General features: G+C 46.2%; 1 protein-coding gene and 1 long non-coding RNA gene across 6 annotated transcripts in view; one reads left to right on the top strand and one right to left on the bottom strand.

The window, feature by feature from the left end:
- The window catches only part of LOC102163174, a 71,180-nt gene extending 63,806 nt beyond the window's left edge, over positions 1–7,374 (bottom strand). For both annotated transcript variants that reach the window (XR_002338974.1, XR_002338975.1), the window contains exons 1-2: positions 7,020–7,374; positions 5,343–5,440 (exon numbers count right to left, since the gene is read on the bottom strand). This is a non-coding gene — a long non-coding RNA (uncharacterized LOC102163174). The remainder of the gene's footprint in view (positions 1–5,342; positions 5,441–7,019) is intronic.
- RAB4A (RAB4A, member RAS oncogene family) overlaps positions 7,454–13,570 on the top strand; it is a 47,066-nt gene continuing 40,949 nt past the window's right edge. Inside the window, exon 1 of one of the 4 annotated variants that reach the window (XM_001925483.7) lies at positions 7,454–7,798. In XM_001925483.7, the coding sequence (XP_001925518.2) occupies positions 7,768–7,798 (31 nt within the window). In that variant the 5' untranslated portion in view covers positions 7,454–7,767. The remainder of the gene's footprint in view (positions 7,799–13,570) is intronic. The other 3 variants (XM_021074412.1, XM_021074413.1, XM_013983240.2) reach the window with 3 other exon arrangements.

Here is a 13,570-nt window from a genome sequence, read left to right as displayed (position 1 = left end):
AAATTCTGGGGTTTTTGTTTGTTTGTTTTTGGCCTCCCTACAGCATATGGAATTCCAAGGCCAGGGATCAGATCCGAACCACAGTTGTGACCTACACCACAACTGCAGCAACACCAGATCCTTAACCCACTGTGCCAGGCCAGGGATCGAACCTATGTCCCAGCATTGCAAAGATGCTAATTATTCTGTTGCACCAAGGCAGGAATGCCAATAAAAGAAAATTCTGGTTAAATGTATTTGCTGGTGAATCCAAGAGGAAAAAGAAAAAAACACTTGTTTTGCAAACCACCTTTTTAAGAAACCAGGCTAAAAAGAGTCCATTTGATTTGAAACACAGTATGGGAAAGAAAAAGAAAAGCAGAAGAAAGATAACTCTATAGGACTTTTGCTGAAAATGGAAAGAAAACACATATTTTAATATCCTTAGGCAGATAGTTAATCTGATAGGGAAAATATAATAAAAAGAAAACAAGAACCAGAAAATCTTCTTCTTCTGAATACAGAATAAAAATTAAAAGAACCCATGAATAGTCTCTGAATATAAATGCTGTTCAATGCAGAAATAAACAAAGAAGCATTCCCATCAGAACTAATGGCAGATTAACTGGCAACTTTCAAATTAAAAGATGAAGATGGAGAATGAACACACCACTGAACTGGACTTAACACTGAACACTGTGTACTTACATCAGCCTCTGCAGGACATTCCTGTCACATGCTCTAGGGGACATTAGTGTTGCAGAACCAGATGTTAACTTCTGGGTTGTTTGCTATCTCACAACAGGCCTGGGCTTACACTTAAGTCTCAGCAGTGCCTGTAAACACTCTCCCACTCGCATCTCCATGCACACCCAGCATCTAGGGCAGAAGAAAATGCAGGTGTGGTGCATCCTCGGCTGCAAAGGAGAAGAGTGAGGAGAAGTACCTGGGCAGGTGGGTGAGGGTCCAGGGAAGTGACAGAAAGCACCCAGAGTATCGGTTTTGTTAGGTTTCCTTACTTTAAATAATTTGATGTCTTTTCAAGTCACACCTCTTGGTTTTGGAGGTTTTCATACTGTACTTTTTTTCTTTTATACATTATAGATGAAAAGGAGACGTGTCTAATTTAGTTTGGCTTTAGAGAAAAATGCCAACAATGATACATACCAGCAGTGAGAACTGCGGCAAAATAAACCATTCAAAATGGTATAATACCTACCTCATGAGTTCGTTGTGAAGACTGGGTTTTACAACATACGTAAAGCACTAACACTATACTAGCGTTTAAATAAGTCCTCAGTAAATAGTATTAAATGATTCTTTCGAATGGTTTTTTTGTTTGTTTTGTCTTTTTAGGGCCACACCCACGGCATACAGAGGTTCCCAGGCTAGGGGTCGAATAGGAGATGTAGCCACTGGCCTACACCAGAACTACAGCAATGCCAGATTCGAGCTGCATCTGCGAACTACACCATAGCTCACAGCAACACCAGATCCTTAACCCACTGAGTGAAGCCAGGGATCGAACCTGTGTCCTCATGGTTAATAGTCAGATTCATTTCTGCTGATTCATGATGGGAACTCCTCAAATGGTCTTATTACAGCCTTTCCACAATTACAGGTGGCATATAAAAGAGAGATTATCAAATTTCCCATAAATCAACAAGCTTAAAATTCAGATAATCACATCAAATTAAATCCAAATAATAAAGTGCTGCTGAGTTTTATTTTATGCACTCACTCAAAAGCTGTGTAATTACTGAGGGTTTGCTACATGCCCAATACTATTTTAGGCATGGGGACAGAGCAGGGAACAAAACAGACACCATCCTTTCCTCACAGAGCTTACAGCCTAGAGAGGGGCAGACAACATCCTAAGAAATGATGTGCGGTAAATGTTGGGAGCCCCCAAAGTAGGGGGTGTGTGAGGGGAGGGGGGAAGGATACCTACTTTATATCTGAAAAGGAAGGCCTCACAGATAAGGTGCCATATGTGCAGCATGTGAGGGCTGTGAGGGTAGAAGCCACATAGTCACCTGAGACAAGAGCATTCCAGGCAGAGGAAGGAGCACGGGCAAATGCCCTGAGGCCAAAGCCTACTTGGTGTGTTCAAGACTCAAGAAGGCCCATGTGATCAGAGTCAAGAGACCAGCACCAGAGGAGGGGCAGACCAGGGAAGTCTCAGAGGCCTCATAAGAGACGGGACGAAGGGCTCTAAGCAGAAAGGGGCAGGGAGGCCAGTTAGGGGCAGCACACCAGGGAGGTGGGCAGGTGTGGGAGGGGGGCACAGTCTTGCAGGCGGTTTTGAAGGTGGAGCCAGGAGGACTTGCTGATGGTTAAAACACAGGCATGAGTGACGGAGGAGGACCCCAAGGTTTTGCCCTGAACAAACTGCTATCTACTTAGACAGGAAAGCCTGCAGAGGGCAAAGGTTTATTGAGAACTTAGGATGCTTGGGTTTTATTTTGTCAGTATTAAGAAGCGAAATAGGCATTCAAGTGGAGATGCCAAGTGAGCAATAGTACGCAGAGGCCCAGGCAAGGGCTTTTTATGAGATATTTAAAGCCCTGTGACTAGATAACATCAAGTAATGAGGAAGTGAATGAGGATCAGAAGTCCACAGCCTGCAAGGAAGCAGCACTCCTGAGCTGGGGAGCAGAGTGGGGTGGCATTGGGGCCCTGGGCAGCGGGGAGCAGGCAGAGGCGTGCAGAGTGGGCTCTCTTCAAGCCTTCACCTACTGACCTGGCAGTCCTGCAAGGAAGCTACCTAGGGCCAGGTGAAGTGTCACCTGTGAAGACTGGAGGAAAGAACCCCCAGCACTCACTCAGGGCCCAGGAGAGCTCCCAGCCCCAGAATCTCAGCACGGCCTCATAAGCCAAGGATATGGGGCAAGTCAATGGAAGGGGTTGGCCTCAGCAATGGACAAAACTGCTGCTTTGGGCTCCCATAGAGGCTTGAAAATAGGACCTGAGCACATCAAACTCTTCCCAAGTAGCTTAACCATATCCCAGAATGAAGCTCATAAATATTTATATAAGTAAACAAGTAAAGTTCTTAATGTCTGGCACCCAATCAAACATTACCTGGCATTGAAAATATTACTTGTAACGAGGAAAAAGGCCAATCAATAGTAACTGTTTCAGAAATTACTCAGATGATAAAATTAGTAGAAAATGACCTTAAAACCATGATTTATTTATTTTTGGCAGCACCTGAGGCATGTGGAAGTTCCCAGGTCCAGGATCAAACCCGAGTCAGAGCAGTGACAACACCAAGCCAGAAAACTCCTAAAACCATTGTTAAAACATATTCCTCAGGTTCAAGACACTAGAGGTGAGGCTAAGGACAGAGCATGGACCACATACATACACTCAAAGTGAACATCTAGAGATGAATAATGTCTGACATGGAAAATATACAGATGGGACGGACAGCAGATGAGACACTGGAGGAAGGATGTGTGACTTTGAAGATGGGGCAACTGGAATTATCCAAAATGAAACAAGAAAAGAAAGACTGGCCAGAAATGAACAGAACAGCAGTTTGCTATAAACAAATTCTAGTGGCCCAACATTTATATGATGTGGTCATCAATGCAGAAGAGAGGGAGGGACAGGGAGATAACTCAAGAAATAATGACTGAAAGAACTAAAAATCTGATAAACACTATAAACTTGCAGACCAAAGAAGTTTAATGAAACTTGCCAAAGACTATGTCAAAAACCACATCAAGGCACATCAGAGTACATCATAATCAAACTGCTGCAAGCAATGATAAAGATAAAATCTTAGGAACAGGCAGAGATAAAAGATACAGGGCATACACAGGAATAAAGATGAGGTGAGCAGGAGACAATGTAAGAAACAACGTAAGCCCCAAAACATTGTAATAGGGGAAAAAACTGTTAAGTTGGAAATCTAATCTTAGCAAAAATATCACTCAGAAACAGAGGTAAAATACTTTTTTTAGACATATGGTAACTGGAAAAACTCATCACCAGCAGACGTGTGCTTCCAGATCTGCCAAGGGAAATCCTTCAGGCAAAAGGGAAATGACTGCACTTGGAGATCAGAATTCACACCAGAGGCTGAGGAGTCCTAGATATGGTAACCATGTGACTCAACATAAAACGCTTGGTCTTAGTAAACCCATGAAAGGGGAATTTGCTGGGAAATGTGGTAAAAACAGAGTGGAACATCAGGAAAGAAATTCTGACACGTGCTACAACATGGATGAACTCTGAGGACATGATGCTCCATGGAATAAGCCCATCACAGAAGGATAAGTGTGTGACTCCATTCACATGAGGACACAGAGCTGTCAAATTCGTAAAGACAAAAGATGGAAGAGAGGCTGTCAGGGGCTGGGGGTGAGAGGAATGGGAGTTAGTGCACAGTTACAGTTTTGCAAGATGAAAAGAGTTACGTGGATGGATGACAGTGATGGTTGCTCGATGTGAATACAGGTGACCTTCAAACAATGTGGGTTTGAACTACATGGGTCCACTTATACCTTGATTTTTTTCCCATAAATACATAGTTGACCCTCCATATTCACTGTGAGGCATCCTGGATCTACAAATGCCACCTGGTGCTGAGTCTTCACCAGCACAAGCTGGGCAGGAGGTCTGAGTGAGAGATGAACTTCATTGTGCTAGTCACAAGCATGTGGGGACATCTTCGTTACTACAGCTAACTCAGCCCACCCTGACTAACTTTCCCTAACACCACACATGTCCCATCAGAGAGGTCACTTTGTTGGCACTAGAAGGTAAACCAGTTCAGCAGCCTCTGAGGCCTCTTCCGCCTTGAAGACATGCGTTATATGTCACAGGTGTCATCATGGGTGTTTAACTAAGGTACCTTTTCAAGCCTCTACTGACCTGTGCCAAACTGGCACTTTCTCAAAGTAACACCTATATACTGCTGAGTCCCTCAACACTCAAACACAAATTGGCTCTTGTTCTTGGCCTCTAGTTACCAAGGAAAGTTACCATGACACAGACTGACCAAGGTCCTCCGCCAAGCCTGGCTCTTCCAAACATGCCACATCCCTTCGTTCCCAAAGTCACTGCTCCCTGGAATGTCAGAGTCATGCTGGATTCTCAACCCTAGGCCTTTCTAGGCTCCTCTGCAGGGAGCTAGGCCACTGTTCTAGGCCTGACGCTGTGCCTAGGAGTCTACCTGTCCACTGGTCCCTCCAGTGATGCCACTGTCCCCACCCATATGGTCCTCTGCCAGTCCTGGGGAACAGGACTCCTTGTGAGGCTGGCAGCCCCTGAGGATCCTAATTTATCACTAAATGGGAGGCACTGCCCAGGAACAAAAAGGAAAGTACCAGGTGTTTTTAGGTGCCACTGACCTGAGGAGGTGTGGGCAGGACCTATTTTGGAAGAAATCCTTCTCCTTTCATTTCCCTTAGATGAATCTCCAATGCACCTAGGCTTTTAGAAACTTCTCCTGAAGAGAAAAGAGAAAATAATTGGAGAAAACACAAATTAATTTTGCAATAAGTTTTCCTTCTACATAATCAACAGTACCTCAGAACCAAAGCTGTCTCTAAGAATATCTAGGAGAAATGTATCATCTCTCAAAGATTCAAAGTTACTGAGATGCAAATCAACTTTCACATTATTATTCAAGGAAGTTTGTCTCCTTCAAACCTCAGTTCTTGAGTACTTCCCTTTCTAACTTGTGATATTTGGCTTTATATTTGCAAACTAACACAAAAATGGCTTCTTTGGGTGGTTTTCGCAAAACAAATAGTTTTTCCCAAAGGCCTAAGTATTCGTTTTCTACAGAAAGGAAAACTGCTCTCAGCTTTGAAATCGTTGCTTAATTTTTATTTCTATCACCCTGCTCAGGTTTCGCACATCACATGGTCCAGTTTCAGTCAATAATCTAGTGGTTCCTTTCTTATTATCCACAGAAGTTCCCAACAGGAAGAAAACTTCAATGTAAAGAATGGGATCACCATCTTTCCTCTGACATAGTTCTAATCAGTGTCTGTCTGATACACTCAGGAATGAAAATCAAACCTGACCTGTGGAAAAGCCAAATAAGAAAGCAACAGTGTCCAAGCCACTGAACAAGGGACACATGCAGAATAATTCTAGGGTATTACGGTCCTCCCCATGTTTCAGCAGGTGGCCTTCTCTGCGATTTAGAAGCAAGGATATCTATTTCTATTAGAATCAGTGATGCAGAGCCAGAGAGTCATTGGGGAGGAGGCGAAAGGGCTCAGGGAATGGAAGGCCTGATGCCAATTTAGAGGACAGAGCCAAATGGACTTGAAAAAAATGTATTTCCTGGTACTCCCCCCACAGCCAAGCCACTTGGGAGCTTAGCCAGGGCGTGTTTTTAGGATTCTACTGGGTCTTTTGAATAAGCTTGGGTCTTCTTTTTCTTTGTCTCTTTAGGGCCACACCCATAGCATATGGAAATTCCTAGGCTGGGGTAAATCAGAGCTGTAGCTGCTGGCCTTCCACACCGCAGCAATGCAAGATCCCAGAGGCCTCCGAGACCTACACCACAGCCCAAAGCAACTCCCAATCTTTAACCCACTGAACAAGGCCAGGGATTGAACCCACGTCCTCATGGATACTAGTCGGATTCATTACTGGTCAGCCACAACGGGAACTCCTGAATAGGATTGGGTCTTATGAGATGCCATGTGGCTCTGATCATGCTCCAATGGAGCAAAATCCCAACCAAAGTCCTCTTCCCAGTCAACTTTTTGGTTTATGGCTACTTTTCCCACAGAAAGGGATTCTGAATTCAGCTGTGCTCCTTAAATCAAAATGTTCAACCAGCGACTCCTACCCTTAGACAAACACCCGCCAAGAGGGGCTTCCGGTCCAGGGGCCTCAGTCCCCTGAATGCCGAGCAGTGGGGCCAATATCTAGTCCTCTGGGGCTTCCTCAGAGCCCGCACATCTGAGCTTCTGACGGTCCCGCCGACAGCAGCTCGGCCCCCCAAGAGCGCCTGGCAGGTTCTGAGCGGAGCTCAGCTCCCCCGCGGTAAGCCCGCCTCCCCGCACCTAGGGTTGGCCTCCAGTCGGACTCCTGGGGTTGCGGACTCCTGGGGTTGCGGACTCCTGGTTACACATTCACCACGTCCCCGACAGGTCACTACCGCTTAGAGGAAGTCTCTATCTGGCAGAGCACGCCAGGTAACCACGAAGAAGTCTCTACTGAGGTGGCGGCCAACCTGGCAAGACTGTCTTTCTCCCCAGGGCAGGTAATGGCTTTCTCTGCCCGCTGGGACCCTACAGTCCCAGTCCCAATCACCGGGGCCGGCTGACCGCCTGCCCCGACGCGCCCTTCCCAGCTCCTGCGCGCCCCTGCGACCTGGACTGGGCCGGCCACGCCCCTCCGCGCGTCCGGTCTCTGCGCGCACACGCCCCGCCCCGCCCGCGCCCGTTACCACCCACGCCCGCACCGGCCCCAGCTTCTCTGCGCCCCTAGGCCCGCCCCGGCCTCCCCGCGCGCACGCGCGACCGCGGGCTGGGGGCCGGGCCCCGCGCCCCCTCTCCTCCTCCTCCTCCTCCCCCGCGTCCAGGCCGGCGGGGGAGCTGGGGCCGTGCGCCTGCGCGGAGCCGGCAGTCCGGCAGGGCCGCATCCGCGGGGTGGCCGGCAGTTGCCGTGGGGACCGCGGGCCCCTCCCTCCTCCAGTGCCCTGCCCTTCGCCGTCCCCCACCGAGGCGCGGCGGGCGACCCCGGCCTCCTGGCCCCGGCCCCGCCAGAGCTGCAGCCGGTGACCCGGCGAGAGGCGGTGCCGCTCCCAAGATGTCGCAGACGGCCATGTCCGAGACCTACGGTAAGGGGCGGGGGGCGGCGGGGCGGAGGCCGCGGGGATGCGGATCCGAGTGTCGGGGGCGTGGGTCGGGCGGTGGGTCGCGCATCTACGTGATCTGTTTCTCCGAGTGTCCTTTTGCTTCTCCTCCGCGTTCACGCCGGTAGGGTTTTCCTTTTTTACTCAACATCAACAGCTTAGGGTTTGGGAAGCCAGTTCGAGATTCGGTTTCATATGCGGTATTGTTCCCAGCTAGAGTTGTGAAGGACTTAGGGCGACGCCTTCAATTGAGTGTGTTCCTTCCTCAACTATTGCAGTCTGACCATTCCTGTCTTGGAATTCCTTTCTTTGCAGTGGGATTACAAGAAGGGCTTGTCGATAGGCGACTTCATCCATTTCTTCCTCTTGGGACCTTTCAGGTTGCGTTATGGCTACTTACAAACACCTCTGAAGCAGAGCCCTGTCTGCTTAATCTTTGCTTCCTCGGTAGCACCCAAACCTGGAGGCGCCCAACAGAGGTTTTTTGAGTGAAAGAAAGCCTTTCCAATTCATCGATTATGTTTTGTTTTTGTTTTAATCCTATGTGGTAAAAATAAACAATGTAGTATACCCCTGCTCTGTGTCAGGGCTGCAGAGGTGTTTGCTAGTCTGGGATCTCTCTTTCAGAAGCATGCATTCTCAGGTAAAGACTGATTTGGGTTTTACAGTCCCTGGAGATGCACAAGTTCAGTTACCTCTAGTCAGATCAGTCCTGTTGCCTCCATTTGTCCTGGCCTACTGCTCCTTCCCATCAACAGATAGATGTGGACTGGTTTTATGGCGTGGTGCCTCAGCACTGCAGAACTCACCACAGGCACTTCTCTGGTCTCAGGGAACTCACAGCCCAGTAGGGGGTACAGTGTTAATCTGGTTGTGACACTAAAGATGGGTTAAGAACCCAGGTGGGAGTTCTGAAGGAATGTGGTCTCTAAAGCTATGTGAGAAAGAAACCTGACCTGACCAGCACGGCCAGGACAGCCTTAACCTGTCCCCACAGGCCCAGCCCCCAAGGGCTGCAGAGTCCCTGTAAAAGGAGTGCATCTGGGGCTGGCCTTGTTCTCAGTAACACTGAGAGCAGGAATCTGTTCCTGGAAGGCTTAGGAAGTCCCACTGGGCATCCCTGGTTGTAGGATCAGTATTGTCAGAGTCTGATGCTACCACACTTCACATGCACAAGGTCTGCCTCTCTCTGTAGAGAGCCACAGTCAGATTCCATAAAGGACATCACTTCTCCAGCAAGTGTTGAAATTTTGGTTATGTTTTTTCTTTTTTTGTTTTTTTGTTTTTTTTTTTGGCTGCACCTGAGATATGTGGAAGATCTCAGGCCAGGGATTGAACTGTGCCACAACAGCGGCTTGAGCCACTGTGGTGACGCCAGATCCTTAACATTGCCACAAGGAAGTTGCCACCAGGAAACTCCTAGTTTTTGCTTTATTTTCAAGTGCTCCTTACCCCACACTTTTTTTTCTGTGAGCTGGATAAAAAAGCGTAAGGGAGGGTTAGAAAGTTCAGGAAACCAAATGGAGGAGTTCCCATGTGGGTCAGTGGGTTAAGGATCTGGCATTGTCACTGCAGCTGTCCAAGTCCCTACTGTGGCTCTGGTTTGATCCCTGGTCTGGGACCTTCCTCATGCCACAAGAGGGGAAAAAAAAAAAAACTTGCCAAGTAGGGTGATGAGTTAGTGAGAAGGACTGGAAGTCAGAGCTTTTATGTTTCATTTATCTTCTCTGAAATGACACCCTTGAAAAAATATGGCATCTCTACTTCAGACAGAGTTCATTGAGTGTCGCAAAATAACTGACCAAATTCTGTCCATAAGGCTTTGAACTTTAGTGCTCTTATTTCATAATACCTTCCAAATACATTTACTTTTCACTAACTAAATTTAATCCTTTCCTCCATCAGAGGAAATTAGATGAAGCTAACAGAGAATTAGTTTTGGAAAGCGCAAGTATGGCACTTGAAAGTACCAACCCAAAGTAAAAGTCACCCCAAACCAAGTCCTAAGCTGTCACCTTCACTTATCATTGGTAGATTTGCACAGCATTGTTTCCCCAAAGTAAGTCAGGTTCCCTGCTTCCGGACGTTTGCCTGTAGCTGGGAAAGGAATGTTTGCCTAATCTTTAAACTCCTTTGTACTCTGTGCTCGTTTTCTCTCTTCTGGAAAAGGAGTCTTTGTAGCTCGACAGGGATATGATGAAAAATAAAGAACCAGTGCTTGCTGGTATACTGTTAATGAGCTCTGTCTACCTGCTTTTCAGCACATGAAAGCAGTATTTCAGCTTTGTTGGCTGTAGTGTTCAACATTTTGCTGCTTTGAAAGCACCAACCATGGGCATACTTTACATTATGTAATACTTTATATAATATTGTAATACAAAATCGAAACCTCGAACACATAGATTTCTGATTGAAATCCTCAATCTGAATATGCCTAAACTGAAACAGTGTTTCCCAAATATTGTTAGATTCGCAACATTCTTAAAGTTGGTATGGCTTGGGGCATCCCAGGGAACTCCAGATTGGCTGATCACAAATTGGCCTTAAGTAATTTCTGGTACCAAGATTTGTGAGACAGTTGTGATGTTCAAGAAGGCACTAAAAAGTGTAAGTGGTGTGGAAGATGCTAGAAAAAAAAAAAAATTCAAGGGCCGAGGCAGTTTGAGAGTGAGGAAAAAAAGACCAATCTCCATACACATTGGAGTTTATGAGTTCTACGGTGACAATAGTTTATGAAGCAAGAACACAAATTGTTAGTCTTATACTAGTTTTGACACAGTATACTCTTAATATGTTTATTTTGTGCTTTATTTTTAAGTATTATAGCATTTGCCACATAATTTTGAGAATTATGGACATATCAGGACATATCATGATAGGCTGCTGTGAGTTGACTTGTGTCCCCAAAGGTGTGCTCAGGTCCTAATCCCAGGTAACCTGTGAATGTGACCTTCTTTGGAAATAGGGTCTTTCCAGCTGTAATCAGGGTAAAGCGAGGTCCTGTTGGGCTAGGGTGGGCCCTCATTCATTGACAGGTATCCTTACCTGTCCCTTGAGAGGAACTTGGACATAGAAACAAGCAGGGAGAGTGTGATGTGCAGACAGGCTGAGATTGAAGGGATTTAAGTACAAGCCAGGATGCCTGGCAGCCACCAGACGCTAGGAAGCGGCAAGGAGGCATCCTTCCCTGAGGTCTTTAGAGAGAGCCTGGCCCCACTAACACTTTGACTTTGGACTTATAGCCGAGAACTACAAGACATCTGGTTTGTGATATTTCATTACAGTAGCTTCAGGAAACTAATACATAGGCTTTGGAAGTCAAAATAGGATTCCAGGAGAGATGTAAGTCATGGTGGAGTGAGGAGTGAGGCGGAGTGAGCGGGATATTCTAGGCAAAGGAAATAACATCTTCAGAGTCACCTGGCTCCAATGAAGTATAAAAAGCTTGCTTGTTAGGGAAATCACCTAAGTTGCCGTTCCTTTATTTCTTTAGATGGGGCAGGTCAAAAATGTCATCAAAGGAAGCAGAGCATAAAAATTAGAATAAAGGGTATTTTCTAAAATGAGTTTTTATCGTTTTAAATGTTTTTGTCCTTTGCCCATCATTGAAAATTGGTGAAGAAGGACCCAATCCTGGGGGCCACTTTAGCAGTGGTTCCCAGCTGCCTGTGCCCGAGTCCTCTGGTGTGTTCAGATTCTGGTTCTTCATATTCAGTTTGCACCCTCCCAGCCCCCAGGTGCCCACCATGTCAGCGCACCGTGCTGTACAGTAAGTACCTTAGAAAACACTGCTCCTTGGAAAATCACAAGCTTCTGATCATTTTTCATGGTCATTTGAACTATAAAGCATTCCAGTCCTTGCTTGTCACTGCCTTTCTCTGAAGTCTCTTAAATATTTCTAGCACATCAATCCCTCAAGCTAAATAACTTCTTTTCAACTCCCTACCTAACTGCCCATTTGGATGGCCTCAGGGTATCCTAACCCTGCCCCAAACCCAACTAATTACCCAGCGCTATTCCCCAGTCTTCTGTTTTCCCCAGGTACCCATTTGCCTAAGAGATGATCTTTGCTCTGGATATTTTTTTGGAATGAGAAGAAAGCTGACATTTCTTTGATTTTTTTTTCTCATAAAGCATCCACTAGAGATTGGTCAGACTGATGTGATAGGTTTTTTTTCCCCTCATTCTTGTGAACTCCATTAGAATACTGGCCAGTGAAAATAGTTTGAGGGAAAATCTTTGATTCCTCCGTGTTCTGTAACGCTCTTGTCTTTGGACGTCACTGCTTTCCCTGCCAATCTCATGATGATGATGGACTGAGTTCTGTGTGTTTGAAGAATACTTTTGCTTCTCTGTAGCTGTGAATATGAGTCAAAAGCTAAAATAATGTGCAGGGTACTACCATTTAAAAGATGGAGAAAGTGAGGCAGATGTAAAGGATAGCATGTCACAATATGACACGTCGGTCAAATTAACACTGTCCACAGATTATCCTCCTTTGTAATCCCCACTAAGCTTTCTAAATAAAAATAAGTTTACATTGGGAGAGATTTGACCAACAAATAAATCCCTGCTAATGATGGATGTGACCTGGAGGAATCACGCTTCGTCACTCTGCCACAGTCACCTGTAGCACTGTGCTGCTCAGAATGGTTACTGCTTATGTGACAACACTCAGTGACCTTAGTCTTTGATTTCTTCCTGTTTCTCTATGTGCCGTGTTTTTGGCATTTAAGAAGTCTTTAAAAACCGCTAATTATACTTAGATATGGGTGGAAAGACACTTCATAAAGCACTAATACATTATGAATGAGAGGATGTATCTTGGAGCTTTGTCATTTCTCAGGTATGAATTTTTAATCTTCCAGAAAAGAGACTAGGAACTTATAAACACAGCATCTCTCACTCCTTTGTTATAATCAAAAGTACTGTTATGTGTGGTGTGTTCGCATAGTTCAGTAGCTTCTCTGGTTCACATGCTTACATGGGTTATGACAGGGGTCCTCACGAAATAAACACCCATCTCTGCTGCCCGTGGGGCCTGGCAGATCAGTCAGCTCTTGGCTGTGACAAAGCACATCTTTTTCAAGACTAGACCATAAGCTCCTTGGGAGCAGGGGACGGCTTATGTGACTTTCTGTCCCCACTGCTATGACCAGCTCCTACAAGGAATATAGAGTGAGCCTGTGCCTAGAGTCCACTTGGAGGTTGTGTATCTTCGTCTCAGTTATAGAATACAAAACAAAAGGCCAGGATGAATAGAAACCCCCTTGGAAGATGTGGTGTAATTCTCTTCTTTACAGTAGAAGTCTGACAGTTTTTTACATTGTGTGTGATAGAACTGCAACTATAATTAAAACCTATCCACAGACTGCGTTGTCTGAACTAAAGATACATGGGCATCCTTTACGAAAACGGACTTCCCTCCCTGAAGTTAGCCCCCAGTGCAGTGGGGCCAAGGACTGCAGAGGTGCCTCTGCTTTGCTTCTGGGGCAGCAGCACTGGACCACTGCCCCTAGACTGTGACTTTGCACCTGCAGAGAGAACATGATGGTCAGGTGATAGCTGGTCAGCCTGGAGGTGCGAGAGCCAGAGGCAGACCCCCAGCACCCTTCCCTGTGGCCTGGATCACCCAGGCAGACACCTGGTGACCCAAGCTGTGCTCACTCAGCACTCAAATGCCCAGCAGTGGGTGGTTATTAAATCAGTATTCGTTGAATGACCTCCCTTAGCTCTAAATTCGTGTTTACTTAACCA

Source organism: Sus scrofa, chromosome 14 (assembly GCF_000003025.6).
Source record: "Sus scrofa isolate TJ Tabasco breed Duroc chromosome 14, Sscrofa11.1, whole genome shotgun sequence".
Taxonomy (NCBI): domain Eukaryota; kingdom Metazoa; phylum Chordata; class Mammalia; order Artiodactyla; family Suidae; genus Sus; species Sus scrofa.
This window is presented reverse-complemented; position numbering and strand designations above follow the sequence as displayed.